Source organism: Ochotona princeps, chromosome 3, assembly GCF_030435755.1.
Source record: "Ochotona princeps isolate mOchPri1 chromosome 3, mOchPri1.hap1, whole genome shotgun sequence".
NCBI lineage: Eukaryota > Metazoa > Chordata > Mammalia > Lagomorpha > Ochotonidae > Ochotona > Ochotona princeps.
The window spans coordinates 99,453,864-99,468,963 of record NC_080834.1 but is presented as its reverse complement, the minus strand read 5'-3'; the positions used below and the strand labels follow the sequence as shown (position 1 = coordinate 99,468,963).

At 45.2% G+C, this 15,100-nt stretch overlaps 1 protein-coding gene across 1 annotated transcript; it reads left to right on the top strand.

The window, feature by feature from the left end:
• The first annotated feature begins 1,751 nt into the window (after positions 1 to 1,751).
• RTP1 (receptor transporter protein 1) lies at positions 1,752 to 4,798 on the top strand. The gene is made up of 2 exons (XM_004577772.2): positions 1,752 to 2,049; positions 4,060 to 4,798. The coding sequence occupies exons 1-2, from the start codon at positions 1,778 to 1,780 to the stop codon at positions 4,577 to 4,579; spliced, it is 792 nt and encodes a 263-aa protein (XP_004577829.1). The 5' UTR covers positions 1,752 to 1,777; the 3' UTR covers positions 4,580 to 4,798.
• Positions 4,799 to 15,100: the final 10,302 nt, after the last annotated feature.

The following is a 15,100-nucleotide window of genomic DNA, read 5'->3' as shown; positions in this document are numbered from 1 at the left end:
AAAAGAGAAAGAGAGCATGCACTACACATGAGTGTAGGCCATCCCACATGGGGCGATGCCCATCATGAGTGAGCCAGATTTGCCCATGAGGAGAATGGGATGAGGCCAGAGAACACATAAGCCTCGTCCCAAGCCCAGAGTTAAACAAGGGCCCTCTCCCAAGTTACCAGGCCCATTTGTGAGACAGACCATGGTTCCATAATTAATATATAAATCAGGTGGATATTAGCATGCATGAGGTTTTCTGAGTTTGATGGTATCTTCACATGAAACTTAACCTCCACATGGCCATCACGGTCTTCTTCCTAGCTCCAATAAGTCAGAGATGCATCAAAGAAAAATGGGCCTACTAGACTGAAAGGCATGGGGATAGAGTTATGATGCAGAGCTGACAGAAATTCCAGCTCAGGGGCCTGTGTTGTGGCATAGGACATTAAGCCATCAACTGTGTTGTCAACATTCTGTATTGGCACCAATTTGTGCCCCAGCTTTCCACTTTCAATCCAGTTCTCTGGTAATGCACTTAGGAAAGCAGCAGAAGCCACCCACATGGGAGACAGAGAAAAAGCTCCTCGCATGTATTAACCCAGCCCAGCTCTGACTTGTTGCATCCATTTGGGAAGTGAATAAGCAGATGGAAGCTCTCTTTCTCTTTCCTTCTCTCTCTGTAACTGAATTTCGTACTTATTCCTATCTAACTCCCTGCCTAGTTCTCCCATCTCAGCATTACTATGGATTATCAATGACCTAGGAAAGTTTTCCTGATACATTGTTATTTAAAGTGTTTTATAGATAAAACATGTACCTCATGATATCAATATCGCTCATCTTCAGTAGGAGTATTACTTTTATCTATTTGTTGTAATTATCCTATTTTTTAAAATATTTTTTTATAAATAAACCTAACTTAAGGGCAAATACTTTATTTTAAAAAATCACCACGGGGCATCTGCAGTACAGATTGTTTTGTGTGCAACTTGTGCTCCTTTTCTGTCTTCTGTAATCATCTTGGAAACTATCCTTTCTACTGCTGGTTGGCTGTATGATGCAATAATTCCTGCCTTTGGGCACAGGAGGCTGCTCTTGTTCATGGCCATTATAGCAGGGATCCCATTCCAGTATGTTTCCTGGGTATAGATCCAGTTACAAGACCCTGGCTCCAAGCCTGATAAGTGGATATGATTGAAATGAGTAAAAGAATAGATTGGTATTAGGTCAAATGGATTTGGATATGAGCCTTGCTTCCTCTAGGCAGTTCCAAGCTCCTGATCTATATAGGAATAACAAATACTTGTGCTTTAAGAGGCCTCCAACTGCATTCTGCACCTGGCGAAGTCCTGGTCATGAGATAACGGCACACAGAAGAAGAGTTTATTATTATTGCTTTATCTACTAACGAGTCTACCTCTTCCCCTTTCTTATTTCTCCTTGACTCCCTAAGGCATCATGGTTACCATAGCAGCCAGCTGATGATGATGCCTCCAGGGGAAGCAAGGTGAAATTGAACCTGCTCCCAAGTCCTCACTTCTCCATGCCCTTTGCAGACCAGAGTGAGATAGTTGGAAGCTCAGTCTGTTGTCTGATCCACTACGATCTCAGGTCAGCCAGACCCAGAAACCTGCTTCCATAGCTGGAGTTCAGAGCCCTGAGATAACCTCCTTTGGAGAGTTCTTCACCCCCAAGCTCTGTCTCCTGGCTCCTTGCCTGGTTGCCGTGGCAACAGGTTCCATTGCGGACAAAGGCGGGAGCAAGGTCCTGCTTCCTTCTAGTCCTGTCGATGAGGATTTTTAGACCGTGGAGACTGCGCTGTCCTGCCCTGCACCTGCCCTCCTTCTCTTTGCCCTCACTAAAGTGTAGCCTGCCCTCCCTCACCCCTGACGAGACCATGTGTAAAAGTGTGACCACAGGTGAATGGAAGAAGGTCTTCTACGAGAAGATGGAGGAAGCAAAGCCAGCAGACAGTTGGGACCTCATCATAGACCCCAACCTCAAGCATAATGTGTTGGCCCCTGGCTGGAAGCAGTACTTGGAACTGCATGCCTCAGGCAGGTGAGTAGCCCAGGAAATCAGAGCATGCAGGCAGAACCCTGGCTGCCTAGCTGTGGGCACTTTGCAAAGAGAGCTGGAGACACATAGGACTCAGGTATCTATCTCTGATCTTCCTGTTAGAGTAGTGTAGACTGTATGGCAGAGAATAAGTCTCTAATGGGGAGCCAGGACACCTGAGTTTGATTCAGGTTTTCTATTGAGCTCTTCACCTGTGTATTTTCTCTTTGATTCTCAAGTTTTCACACCTGGTAGAATATATGAATCCTAAATGCAGACATTTTACATGGTTGCAGATTTTTAAATCAAAAAGTAGCTGAAAACAGAGAGGAGAGGGACTTGAGGTCCACTGGTCCAGGAGATCCATGGTTTAACTGAACCTATGGAACATATGAGGTCTGCTAGAACCTGGCTTTACAGCTCACAGCCCTTGAGTTATTCAGTTTCCTGCTTGGACCTCACTCTCCATTTGCAACATGAGCAGGCAGCACAGACCTGTGCCTTTTGGTTCAGGGAGTGGCAAAACTAGCACTACCTGCAAGTTGCTACAGAGGCAGGACCTTGGATGCCATCCTGGACTCAAAATCAAGGCTGTATTTTCAGAAAATCCCTAGGTGATTTGTACTTGCATATCTGGTAATATCTGAGATGGCCTTCTAGCATCCTTGCCCATGGGTTGTGAAGACTTGACCTTGGGACATCAGCACAATGTGCTAGCTCCAGGCTAAAAGTAGCACAAAATTGTAGCCAGCTGGAAGCTTCATGCTGCAGCCAGGGGCTCAGAAGCAAGGTCATTGGTTCATCTGAATCTGTTCAGTGTAATCCAATTGGAGAAGTATCACTGGACACCTGCTAGGTGCTGGATGCTGGCTCTGCCTCTGACTACCTGTGTATCATGGATGGGTCTTTTATGCTCTATGTCTGTGATATTTTTCAATCTAAATTTTGTAGCCTAGTCTAAGAGTGGAAAATGGTTTTCCCAAACAATGTGAGTAAGTGAGAAGGCATAAAAATGAAAACAAAACAAAACTCCTAAATCAACACAGCAGCAGTGCAAAGCGCCGAGGAGCTTTATAAAGACCTAAAAGGCCGAGGAGTTGAGTGGGGAAGTCTTGTGGCTTTTGCAGACCTGGATGGTGACCTACGTGTGCTCCTCCAGCTGGCCTCAGGCAGACCCAGGAAACCATGGCCTTCAGGGGGTCACTTCAGACATAGACTGCCAGGCTGCCTCTGCTTCCAGGCCTTTGGATGGCTTGGCTGGCACTGACCAGGAGCAAGCAGATGATCATGGTGTCACCAGCTCCTGGGCTGCATGTCACCAGGTCAAGATCAGCATGGATATGAAGGCATAGAGTTGCTTTGTCCCTGGTGCTGGCCATTCCCACAGTCAGACTCATAGAGGCGAGCAGTAAGCCTTCATCGGGTGCACCATATGAGCTGCCCAGATGAGGAGCGGTGCCCAGAGGGCCAGGACCCCCCGCTTGCGGGGTGGCACTGGGGAGGAGGTAGCAGAGGCGTTCGGAAAATTGGAAGGGAGAGGAGCAACGCTGATTCTTGGCTCCAGTCCCAAAGGTACCCACAAGGGGCGGGCTAGGTGGCCTCCACGGGAAAGCTAATGAATCCAGAGGAGTGTATCTCTCTGCCTCCAGTTCCAGTTTGTCTGTGCATTCATTGGCCTGAGAATCAGAGACCTGAGTGGCCCTTTGAAGCATCCAGGTGCAGGCTGGCGCACATCTGGCTTGCAGGGAGCTGAAAATAGGAGAGATGTGGAAGACAGGTTCCAGGGCACTGCTAAGTGCCAGGTGGCTCCAAGGCCAGGCTCTTGAGGGCATCGCTGGAGTCCCAAGGGTGCTTGCCAAGAGAAGGCCAGAGCCCTCTAGCCTCCAAGCTAAGGGACTCACAGGGCAGTAAACACTCCGCCTCTGCTTCTAGGCACAGGACCCGCCCTCTCGTTTTTCCTCCCCAGGGCAGGCTGTCGCTAGGAGGAGATACCATCTTTACCTCTGTCCGCAGGTTCCACTGCTCCTGGTGCTGGCACACCTGGCAGTCGCCCCACGTGGTCATCCTCTTCCACATGCACCTGGACCGTGCCCAGCGGGCAGGCTCAGTGCGCATGCGCGTCTTCAAGCAGCTGTGCTACGAGTGCGGCACGGCGCGGCTGGACGAGTCGAGCATGCTGGAGGAGAACATCGAGAGCCTGGTGGACAACCTCATCACCAGCCTGCGTGAGCAGTGCTACGGCGAGCGTGGCGGCCAGTACCGCATCCACGTGGCCAGCCGCCAGGACAACCGGCGGCATCGTGGCGAGTTCTGCGAGGCCTGCCAGGAGGGCATCGTGCACTGGAAACCCAGCGAGAAGCTGCTGGAGGAGGAGGCGACCACTTACACCTTCTCCCGGGCACCGAGTCCCACCAAGCCGCAGACCGAGGAGGGTTCGGGCTGCAACTTCTTCTCCATCCCCTGGTGCTTGTTTTGGGCCACCGTCCTGCTGCTGATTATCTACCTGCAGTTCTCTTTCAGCAGCTCCGTCTAAGATGCCCTTGGTGTGCCTGACCTTGGTGGGCACGCGGGCATTCAGCTGGTGGGAGGAAAGCAATGAGGAGAGGCCTGGATTAGAAGTGGGATTGAGTTCTAGTAGCACCACTGACTGATTAGGAACTCTGGAGTTATTCAGATTTCCTATTTATGAAGTTGAAGGTTTGGGCTAGTTCATTGACTTTTGAAAGTGAAACCCAGAATCCCCAAGATCCGGGTAGGTGCCCCAGGGACTTTCGGGTTTAGAAGGTAGACTGAGTGGTTTTCCAGCTCCCAGACCAGTTGTTCATCTCCAACTCGTGCTTCCTCCTCTTGCTTCCATTAGGACAGCGCTTAGATGGAATTCCATTTAAGAGTTCTGAAAAAAAAAGAAAAATGCAACCTATGGTTTTAGGTGATCTCCATAGACATTACTACAGCAATGAGCTCCACTGCACTCTTCTTACCCCCTTCCCACCCCTATCTCATTGTTATCTCCTTGTCCTGTAGTTGCAGCCTAAGTTGACTTTTTTGTTTTCTGTGTTAGCCTCATGTGCGGCTCTGCCTGCATACACATTGCAGAGGTTTGCCGTAAAGGGAGAGGAGAGGTGACACCACATTGTCCCCTTGCTGCTTGGGCCATGAGGACTCTGGCTTCTACTTTCCAGGTTCCCAGATTCCAGCTTCTCTGCATACCCGACAGAGTCCAGGGTCAGCCTGCTGGAAAACTGGTGTTGGGTTGGAGTCCTGTGTGGCTAGGTCTTCCACAGCCTATGAACTGGCAGCGAGTTTATGGGTGGCTTAGATGACAGAGGTTTAGCAATAGCAGGGAAACCTTGGGAGACAAGTAAAATGACTCTCCATTTCTAATGGAGGGTTTTCAGAATTCAGGGACCAAATCTGTGATTCTCAGTAGGGCTCATGGCCAGAACATTGATGAGGCTTGGCCTCTTGAGGTATTTTATTTTCTTTTTTGGTTTGTTCTGTGAAAGCTGTAGTTGAGTGATTTTTTCCATTTTGGCCAGGCGAGATCCCCTAGCCAAAGACTAATGGCCTGTCTAGAACCAAAGGGATGGAATATCTTGAGCAAGAGAGGGAGCACTGAAAACACAAAGTGCTTTGCCACAGATGGGGATGTGTGGAGTGCAAGGGGGCAGGTGTTTGGTACTGTGGTTACGATGCCACTTCAGACACGTGCATCCTATATTAGAATGCCTGTGTTGGAGTCCTAGTTCCACTTCTGATTCTAACTTCCTGTTACTATGCATCCTGTGAGGCAGTGATGCTGATTCAAGCAGTTGGATCCCTGTACCCACAGAGGAGCCCTGGATTCAGTTCCAGGCTCCTTGCTTATGCATAAGCCACCCCCTGGCTGTTGTGGACATTTCGGAGGATAGGATCAGGAAATAGAATTTCTTCTACACTCGATCTTAGCCAAAAGGCTGAGAAGCAATGCAGGAAATATAATTTCTTCTGTCTCTATCTCTGTCTCTGTGCTTCTCAAATCAGAGGAAAATAAATCAAAAATTTAAGAATGAGATGCAATATGATTTGGTCTGGGAGAAGACATACACTGGTAGTGGATGTGTAGAATGGGGATGTGTGGAATGTAGAAAGAAGACCTAGAATGTCACCTTGTACTCAGTATATCTCACTTGTGTAATTAGCCTAACACCTTGTCCCCTTTATCCTCCCCTTTATCCATTATCCTCCGCTTTAGTGCAAAGGCACCACCATCTGTAAGTGGTGGAAGAACAAGAGCCATTGAATAAATACAAGACATCTTCCATCAAGCTCAGTTGTCATTACTGTTTGAGATTCCCCACACTGCCCTTCTCTCACTGTGGGGCACCCACATGAGGCCCTGCACAGTCCCAGTTCTAGGGTAACCCTATCCATAGTCAGGAGGAATGCTAGTAGTCAGTCCTTCAGGAGATCAACATAAGGCTAGTCTTACTCCTGCCCTTGTTCTGCTTGTAGTAATCAGCCATGACTCCCTGCCCCACCCCCATTCAGTCAGTATTTATTTCCTTGTTCAGTACTCACTGTCTTCAAGTCCTGATTTAGGTTCTAAGACACTGTGGTTTATCACAGATGATTCACTGCTTACTGCAGAGGCTTTCACTCAACCCAGGTTGCACATTATAAATCCTGAGGAGCTTTTGCAAAAATACAAGTGCTCAGCCTCCACCCTATACCAGTTGGCTCAGAATTTCTGGGGATGGAGACTTAAGTTCTATCTGAATTAGAAAAACAACATAAAATAAAACCCCAAAACCTCCCAAGTGATTTACCTGTGCTGCCTGGTGTCATGACTTCTAAGGAAGAAGTTTCGTTTTGTGTCTGGCTTTATAAACATTGGGCCATGAGCTTTCCTAAATGATATACCCTGGGGCCTTGTAGGACTGGGGCTCAGCTTTCCCTCTTCAGCTGTCCTAGTCACTCCCCAGCTTTGTCTTGGGGACTTTACAACTCCTCAGGTCACTTGCTCCTCCTTGGCTTGCTGCTACCCTGAGAAGCCCTGTGACTCAGGTACACCACTGTTGGTGGGACACTGATTAAACATTCTAATGGCTTGTATATGCCAAATGTAGGCTTCTAGAAGTCCAGACATCATTTTTGTTTTAACCTTTAATGAATACATGGCAGGTGCTAAGTGAAATATCTCTTGAACCAAAGAGATGGGTCATCTCTTGCCAGGTCCTCCCTTTGCTAGCACATTGTTATGTTTGTGACAATATTCTATGTCTTTCCTTCACCCCATCATTCATTTTTCCTAGATCCTGTGCTCATAAATCTTAAGTTAGTTTAAATCAAATTACTTGGAGAAGAATAGAGTGTTGTTCTTAAAAAGCCAGTAACATGAGACCATATAAGGGGTTCTGAGACTGCATCTGGATTTGGGTGGATGCTAATTTAATGTGGGTCTTTCAGGAGATCCTTAGTCTCCTTGGATCTCCAGTAATTTTTGACCTCTTCTGATCCCCCTGAGTTTCCCAGGTCCCCAGAAAACAGAAGCTGAAGTTTAGTGTAGCTCTAGGAAGCAGGAGTGAGGAAAGAGGGCCAAGTGGGTCAGGAGAGAAAGCCCATGGAATGTCTTTCCCTATTGGTTGCCTCTTACGTTGCCTGGTTGCTCAGTTGCACAGGACCATGAAGATATCTTAGAAAATGCATCCAGGATCATTCAGAGTGCATTAGAGGGAGCTTATCTGCTAGGTCTAGGCTTCCAGTGGCTAAGGGTTTGCCTTATGGGGTGGTAATGCCCCTATACTATGGACTGTGGGTACACTAACTGTGTGAATACGTGCATGAGTAACTGAACACAAAGCTTTTGTTCTTGCCCTAAGTTTGTCAGGGTTAACAGTTTCAGGTTCTGACTTTGCAGTCTCGTTCTGGTTGTGTTTCTTTTGGGGGACTCAGCAGTCACTTCCTTTCTTTGACTTACTTTTCCAATCATCACCTATTTCCTTGGAATCTGGCCTGTGGGATTATCAAGGAACTCTGCCTCTCCACCCAGTGCCAATCAAGGGGCACATGGCTTAATGAGAGGTTGATTGGAATTGCAGTGTTGAGTAAAGTGATGAAACCACTAAAAACAGATGGAATTCAATTAATTTCAGTGGTCCCCAGCATGATTGTGAAACAGTTCATGCTATTCAAATGCCCAGCATGACCAAATCTTATTCTTTACAGAGACTTGTTAGCCAAAGTCTTGATTAAAAAATTCTGCAAATTCTCCCCATCATTTTCCAATGCATTGCTTTTATGCTTAAGTCAGACACTGTCTCTGTGTGTTTCAATGAAATGACTCTGACTGACACCCCAGGGCTCCCAGCTCTGGACAAACCCCATTTGGGCATCTCTGAGATGGAAGCCCAGACTTGAGCTGTATGGTCCTGCCTTTTTGGGATCTCATGTTCTCTTTCCTCCAGATGTAAGCTGCTTCCTTGACCCCACGTTTCCCTCCAGATCCTGCCTTTTCCCAACTCAACATTCAAAAATAATCAATATGCTCTGTCTCCATATTTTCATTTCTCATTAATTCTACAGAATAATCTTCAGTCACACAGGTTGTAAGTAGGCATCTTGCGGCTACATGCAAATGCACACTTTCAATTACTGTTGAAAGTTATTATTACTATTGTTATTATTTGATAGGCATGGAGGGAGCTACTAGTTTACATCCTGAAGACCCACAGACTTAATAATACTCTCATTGTATGTGTGTACCATGTTTTGTCTATGCATTCATTCATTCAAGAATGTTGAGCTGTTTCTACTTTTTGCTATCATGAATAAAGCTTCTATGAACATTAATATGCACATATCTGTCTGAATCCATGTTTTCAGTTTGGTGGTTTGTTTTTATCTTACATGAAACATTTGCAGAAACAGCTACCTCTTGCAGGCATTGTAGGCTGATTGTCTTTCAGTGAATGCCTTCACTCTCTAGCTGAGTACAGCAATCTGTGAGAGATGAGAGCTCAAAGTCTCCATGAGTCTTTTGGAACAGGTGTCCTTGCTTGGGACCGTGGATTTTCTTTCTTTTTCTTTTTTGTTTTCAGTTCCCCAGAATACAGATCTGCTTTTGAATGTCTTCAGTACTCAAAGTTAACCCTAGCTGCCCCTGTGGGTCTTAGATGATTCGTTGCACGTTTTTTCCACGTATCCGTAGATTTATTATCTCCCTGCTGACTTTCAGAGTGGAGATCTCTATCTGATTCCATAGGCTGGAGATACAAGTTCTGTGGGTGAGTCCACACGGAAAGGGTCTGTGCTTCACAAGTCAGGTCTGTTCTGTGCTGAGGGAGGAGATTTGGAAGTGGGCTGCTGCATGTTCCAGAATGGGACTGTGCTGTACTAAGCAGGGGTGAGTCAATGCTGACATCTCAACAAGTGGCCTAGACAACTGTCCAGTTTTATAATTCTGAAAGTTTAATAAGGGAGACAAATATTTGCAGTGTCATGACATGTCAGTGTTGGGAAAATATTTGAGATTCCATTGCTTTATTTCATAGATGACAGGATTTTATCAGAGCATGGGGCAGATTATTCTAAGATCCATTGTCATGACATGGGAGAGCAAGGAATCTATCTCTCACCTAGTTTTAGCCAAGAACTTTTTCACTCACCTGAAAGGTGTCTGTAGCTTACCCTTCCTGTGCCCTGCTACAGATGGTGAATTCTAGCCTTTTTCATGGTTTCTGTCTTGTAAAAACTTCTATGGGACTATTGTTTCTTGTCACATATTGCCACATACCACATGATGAACTTGTTAGATGTACCCTGTGTGTCATAAATAAACTCCCCAGGGAAATTCCAGAATACAAAGCCTCTCCCATTGAAGCTTCTGTGCACGAGTCTTGGTGTTGGAGCCAGGGGGAGAGTGGCATGCACTGAATTGTGGATTCAGAGGACAGAACTCTTAGTGTAGAGGCAATAAGAAGTGCTGGCTGGATCACTAACCCCACTCTAGGATACTGGGGATAGATCAACAGGAGAGTTATTCTTGGGAGATTAGGTGTTCTGTGAACTGAGAAAGCCACTGAGTAACAAGAATTATCAGCATACCAAGTATTTAGAAGATCAGAATTATAAGCTAAATTAGAGATGCCTAGATCTGGGCCCTTAGTTAATGGATGAGGAACTTAAAATAGATAAATTATGGAACTATCCTGCATTATACTGCAGTTAAGAGAATATTATGAAATTTAGAGTCAGAAAACACTTAAAATCTGGCTTTACTTAATAGTTCTTGAGCTCCTTGGGCCTCACTTTGCTCCTCATCACCTTGAGAACAATCCCCTCTATCTTGGAGGGCTAGTCTAAGGAAGGACAAGCAGCACAGTCCATGTCAGTGCCTGCTCCAGAAAACATACTCACTTAATGCTCATGCTCTTCTTTCTCCCCCTTGCCATTTTAATTGATAGCTTCACTCTTGAGTCTCAAAGACCATTTCTTTTCTGTGATTTCAATTAAGCACTGGGCAAATGTTTCAAGGAGGAAGGAAAAAATGGAAAGCAAACATTAACTGTCTGCCTAAGATTGAGAACTGGTTTATGTGAATACATAAAGAGTCACTCCTTTCCTTCCTCTCATGTTTATTTCAAAGTAATGACTTCATTTTTCCAGAAGTGTGGTGGCCATTCTTCTTTCTTCAAAGATAGCTATTTTAAAAGTCTCCCCAAACAGAAAACACCAGTGATTTCTGGGCTCCATTCCCAATGGATGGAATACCCCACAAGGAATTTAGTTATTTTCCAAGTCCCTTTCTGGTTCTCTGCAGGACTCCTTGTGAAGGAATTTCCTCTGGAGTCATTTTTGGCATGGCTTGGGTAGTGCCATATGGACCAGGGAAATGGGATTTGCTTGTGGTGTGTGTAGTCTGTGGTAGAGTCTGGTGAGAGTGAGTTGATTCATTGTAGAAGGCACCCAGGCCTGGCAGCAGGCAACTTGGATCCTTCTGGCATGCATCTATTTGCCATCCAAGGCTTTCATTCTCCCTAGATTCCTTTGGAGTTTGACTGCCTTTATAAAGCTCCCATAACAATTTTCCTCTCCTATCTGATTACATCTTATTTTTGACTTGTGTAGAGTCATTTGAGTTTTCAAAGGCTTGAAATACCTCTAAAGATATTGCCTTATACAAGGACACATGTGGCAATGATGAAATCTCAGTTTCTATCTTATTGTTGCATTTATAAAGCAAATCCATTAATTCCTCATGCTATCTGAACAGGGTCAAAGTGATATTTGAAAATATAATAAAACATGACCTATTTTCAAGATTCATTCATTCATGATGGCCTTATGACTGCTTATGAAGGACTATACTATTATAATACTATATTATAATAATATAGGGAAAATCAGTTGGAGGGGAGATTTGGAGAGGGAGTAAAGGAAATCCCAGAGCCCGTGAAATTATATCATAAAATTTAAAAATGAAATTAGGAAAAAAAAGATTCATTCATTCAGCACATATTTGTTGAATGTGTATTATGTGCCAATCATTGTTTCAGGCATTAGGGGTATAGCAAAGAGAAATCAAGTAAATTTCTATTACAGTAGGTATAGAAGTATCAAGCTATGATAAATATATGTGGTACATTAGTGTTTAATACTAAGGAGAAGAAAAGACAAGCAACAGGATAGTTGTTGAGGCAGGTGTCCAGGGGATGTTTCACAAAGGAGGTGGTATTTGAAAAAATAAAAGGTGGAGCAACTCAGTGAGGGGAATGGTGAGTGCAAAGGCACTCAAGTGAGAGCAGCTTGGAACGTTCAACAGTGGGGAGTACCATAGGGATTTCAACATATAACCGTAAGTCCTTGTCAGGATACTTGCCTTAACCTGAGTTAAAACAAGAAACCACCGAGGGAATTTAGTTCTCCACTTCACTGTTGCCACATTAATAATAGATAATAGAAGGAGAGACATGAGAGAGGGGACAGGTGTTTAATTATCAGTTAGGATCCTATTGGGATGCTCACACCCCATACTGGGGTGTTTGGCATGTCTCAGCTCTGTTCTGATTCCAGCTTCTTGTTGTAAATGGGCTCTAGGAGCTGGGTACCTGCCATCCATGCGGGAAAGCCAGATTAAGTTCCTAGATCCTGGCTTAGCCTAGCCTAGCTCTAGCTGTTGGAGGCAGTTGAGGAGTGAGCCAACAGATAAACAATCTCTCTGCTTCTGTTTGTCTCTGTCTCACGGTCTTTCAAACACACACACACACACACACACACACACACACACACACACACACACAATCTTAGTGGAAGAGGGAATGTTGGCTGGGAGGCTCCTACAGCAAGAAGAGAGATCATGCTCCAGGATGGCTGCAGTGATAGTTGAATCCTGTTATGTTGTAAAGCTTGATTGAGCTCAGAGGGTTTGCTGATGATTCAAATGTGTAGGAGGAGAGAGAAGGAGAGGAATCCAGCAGGCTTCAGTGTTTTTGTCTTGAATAACTGGGAACATGAACCGTTCACCTTCTGACATGCAGAAGATGGTGTGAGGACCAAGTCCTGTGACAATATTAGGAACTCAACTCTGGGCATGCCGAGTGTGGGATACTTTTTCTTTTCCCCTTTATGACAGTCTCTCTTGCAGTCTAGGTTTCCATTGTTTAAAAAAGTTATATGAAATGAGTAGATTTCGGGCTTTTCACGATACCAATTTGGAAGCATAGGGATTCCTCCCTCTCGTTCTCCATCCTCCCTTGCATGCTCTTTTAGACATTAAATCTGAAAACCATCAAGGTGACAAATCAATGTGCGGGCCTTGTAGTTCAGAAAACAGGTCCATGCTAGAGATCAAAGTGTAGTCTTCATGAAGGAAGGGTAGATAGAAAAGAACTGAGTTCTGGAAGGTTCCAGATATAGACATTGAAAAGACAAGGAGAGTGTGGAAACCAAGGCACAGAAGGCATATTAGTTAGAGCTCTCTGAGCTTAAACAGTCAAGCTAGGACTAGACCTGGGTCTTCACAGCCAGGATTTCAAAGTGCTTTCTTTTGAACCAAAGCATCTTCTCTTTCATGGAACCAACAACTCCTTAGGGATTCTGTTGATGGCCCTTGCAAAGGGCACATTGTTTCATCAAGTTTGGGTAACATGCAGACTTTCTTCTTGTTTTTTTTTTTTGTTGTTGTTGTTAAGGGTGTTTGAAGTATTTCCTAATTTTAAAATGTACTTTTAAAAAGGGCGACTTAGTGGGAGGCCTAGATTGTCAACATGGATTTGGGCATTGACCGTGCAAACCCAGACTAGAGGGAGATGTCAGTTATTTAAAGGAATCATGGGCAGAGATTAAACAAGCCACAGGGTCTCAGGAGATGAGGGAATAATGTCACAGGACAAATAGTTCAAGGGGGATTAGAGTCTTCACTTTCAAACTAGGTCAGCATCTCCTGAGACCGTGGGTCTGAACAGTGTCTGTTTGTACTGTTTGGGTTGTCAGGGCTGGCTCTGCTGGTTCCAGGCCTGCTGGTAGGAGTTGGATTGTCACAACTTCTGAGTTACAGAGATAACCACTGGGACTGGCAGATGTGGAGGGGGCGGGGGCGACACGTGTCTGGCTACACCAATCTTATTCATCACTCAACCGCTCGCACAGGGTACTGTCCAGCCTAGACACACCATCCCCTTGTTCTCACACCTCATTCCTCAAGGAAGACTCTGAGAGTCTTTGTGATCTGTCTAAATGTTGAAATGGCCCTGTCTTTTTTCTGGGATCAGAAGCTCATTATTGGGAATTGAGCCTGTGGGTTTTTTTTTTTCAACCAAATGACATTTCCTTTATCATCTTCAAGCAAACAAACAAAAAAATAAATAAACAAATAAAAAAAATAAGGTCAACACATTCCAGATGCAGGAAATTGTTTCAGAGGCCCTGTTTGTCCCTAAAACTGAGAAAGCCCATGGATTCCTTTCCAGTAAAGGCTTTGATGCCCACAGTACATGGAGATCAGGGATCTGGAAGACAATGGTTTCACTGAAGTGCTGGTCTTCACCCTGTTTCCTCTGTTCTTACCTCTTACCGAGGCGGGGAGGCTGGCAGAAGTTGTTGCCAGAGTCCTCTTTAGGCCCATCCCTGGTTTCTCGGAACTTCTAGACGCAGATCCCTCTCTCCCATGCCCATCGAGTACTCCCATTCAAGACCATCCAGTTTCTTGCCTGACTTTCTGCAACAATCTTGGCTTACCCTCAGTTCATTCTTTGCATGAAAACCTCATCTGAAAGGGAAAAATTGATACCTTTCTCCTTGGTTCAAAGTTTCAACTACCACCCTATTCTTCCCACCATGCTCAGCATGCAATGCTTTTCATGACCCTGCAGTTACAAATCTGCCCAAATGGGGCAATGCTCTTGTCTGCAATTTGCCTCTGAGGGACCCTAAAGTCTACTGGACACCCAGTGTCCTTTTAAGAAAAGATTAATTTATTTTTATTTGAAAGGCAGGTTTACAGAAAGAGAAGGTGAGAGAAAGGGAGGGGGAAAGGAAGAAAGAAAGAAAGAAAGAGAGAGAGAGAGAGAGAGAGAGAGAGAGAGAGGAGAATCTTTCATCTGCTGGCTTACTTGTCAAATGGCTACAACAGCTGGAGATGGGCCAATCTGAAGGCAAAAACTTGAAGTTTCTGCCAGGCTTCCACATGATAAAGGCACCCAAACATTTAGGTTAACATTCTCTGCTTTTCCAGGTGTATTGACGGGTAGTTGGAAAAAAGTGGAGCAGCTGGGACTCAAACCATCAAACAGGTAATGTTGGCACCACAGATGGAGGCTTAACCTACTGCGTTATGGTATCCTCTTCCTGCACTCACCCCGTACCCCAGTCAGTGTCCTTTTCTATGTCTTAATAAGGGTGATACTCCAGGGAGAAACAAGAACATTCTGGGTCATGGGCTTGAACAGCAAAGATGCTTGCCTCCTCTCTCTTAGCAGGTGAGTGACATAACCCAAGCTTGGCAAACAGAGGCTCCCAACATTCTTTACGGGTTGCACACCAGCAGGATATGCTAAGCAGTGGTGCTCAAACTGGA

What these genes read in the sequence shown, in the direction of transcription:
- RTP1 (XM_004577772.2), top strand. Translation starts at nt 1,778, where the DNA reads ATGAGGATTTTTAGACCGTGGAGACTGCGCTGTCCTGCCCTGCACCTG. An exon ending in GAACTGCATGCCTCAGGCAG is followed by an intron (nt 2,050 to 4,059) that starts GTGAGTAGCCCA and finishes CTCTGTCCGCAG; the next exon opens with GTTCCACTGCTCCTGGTGCT.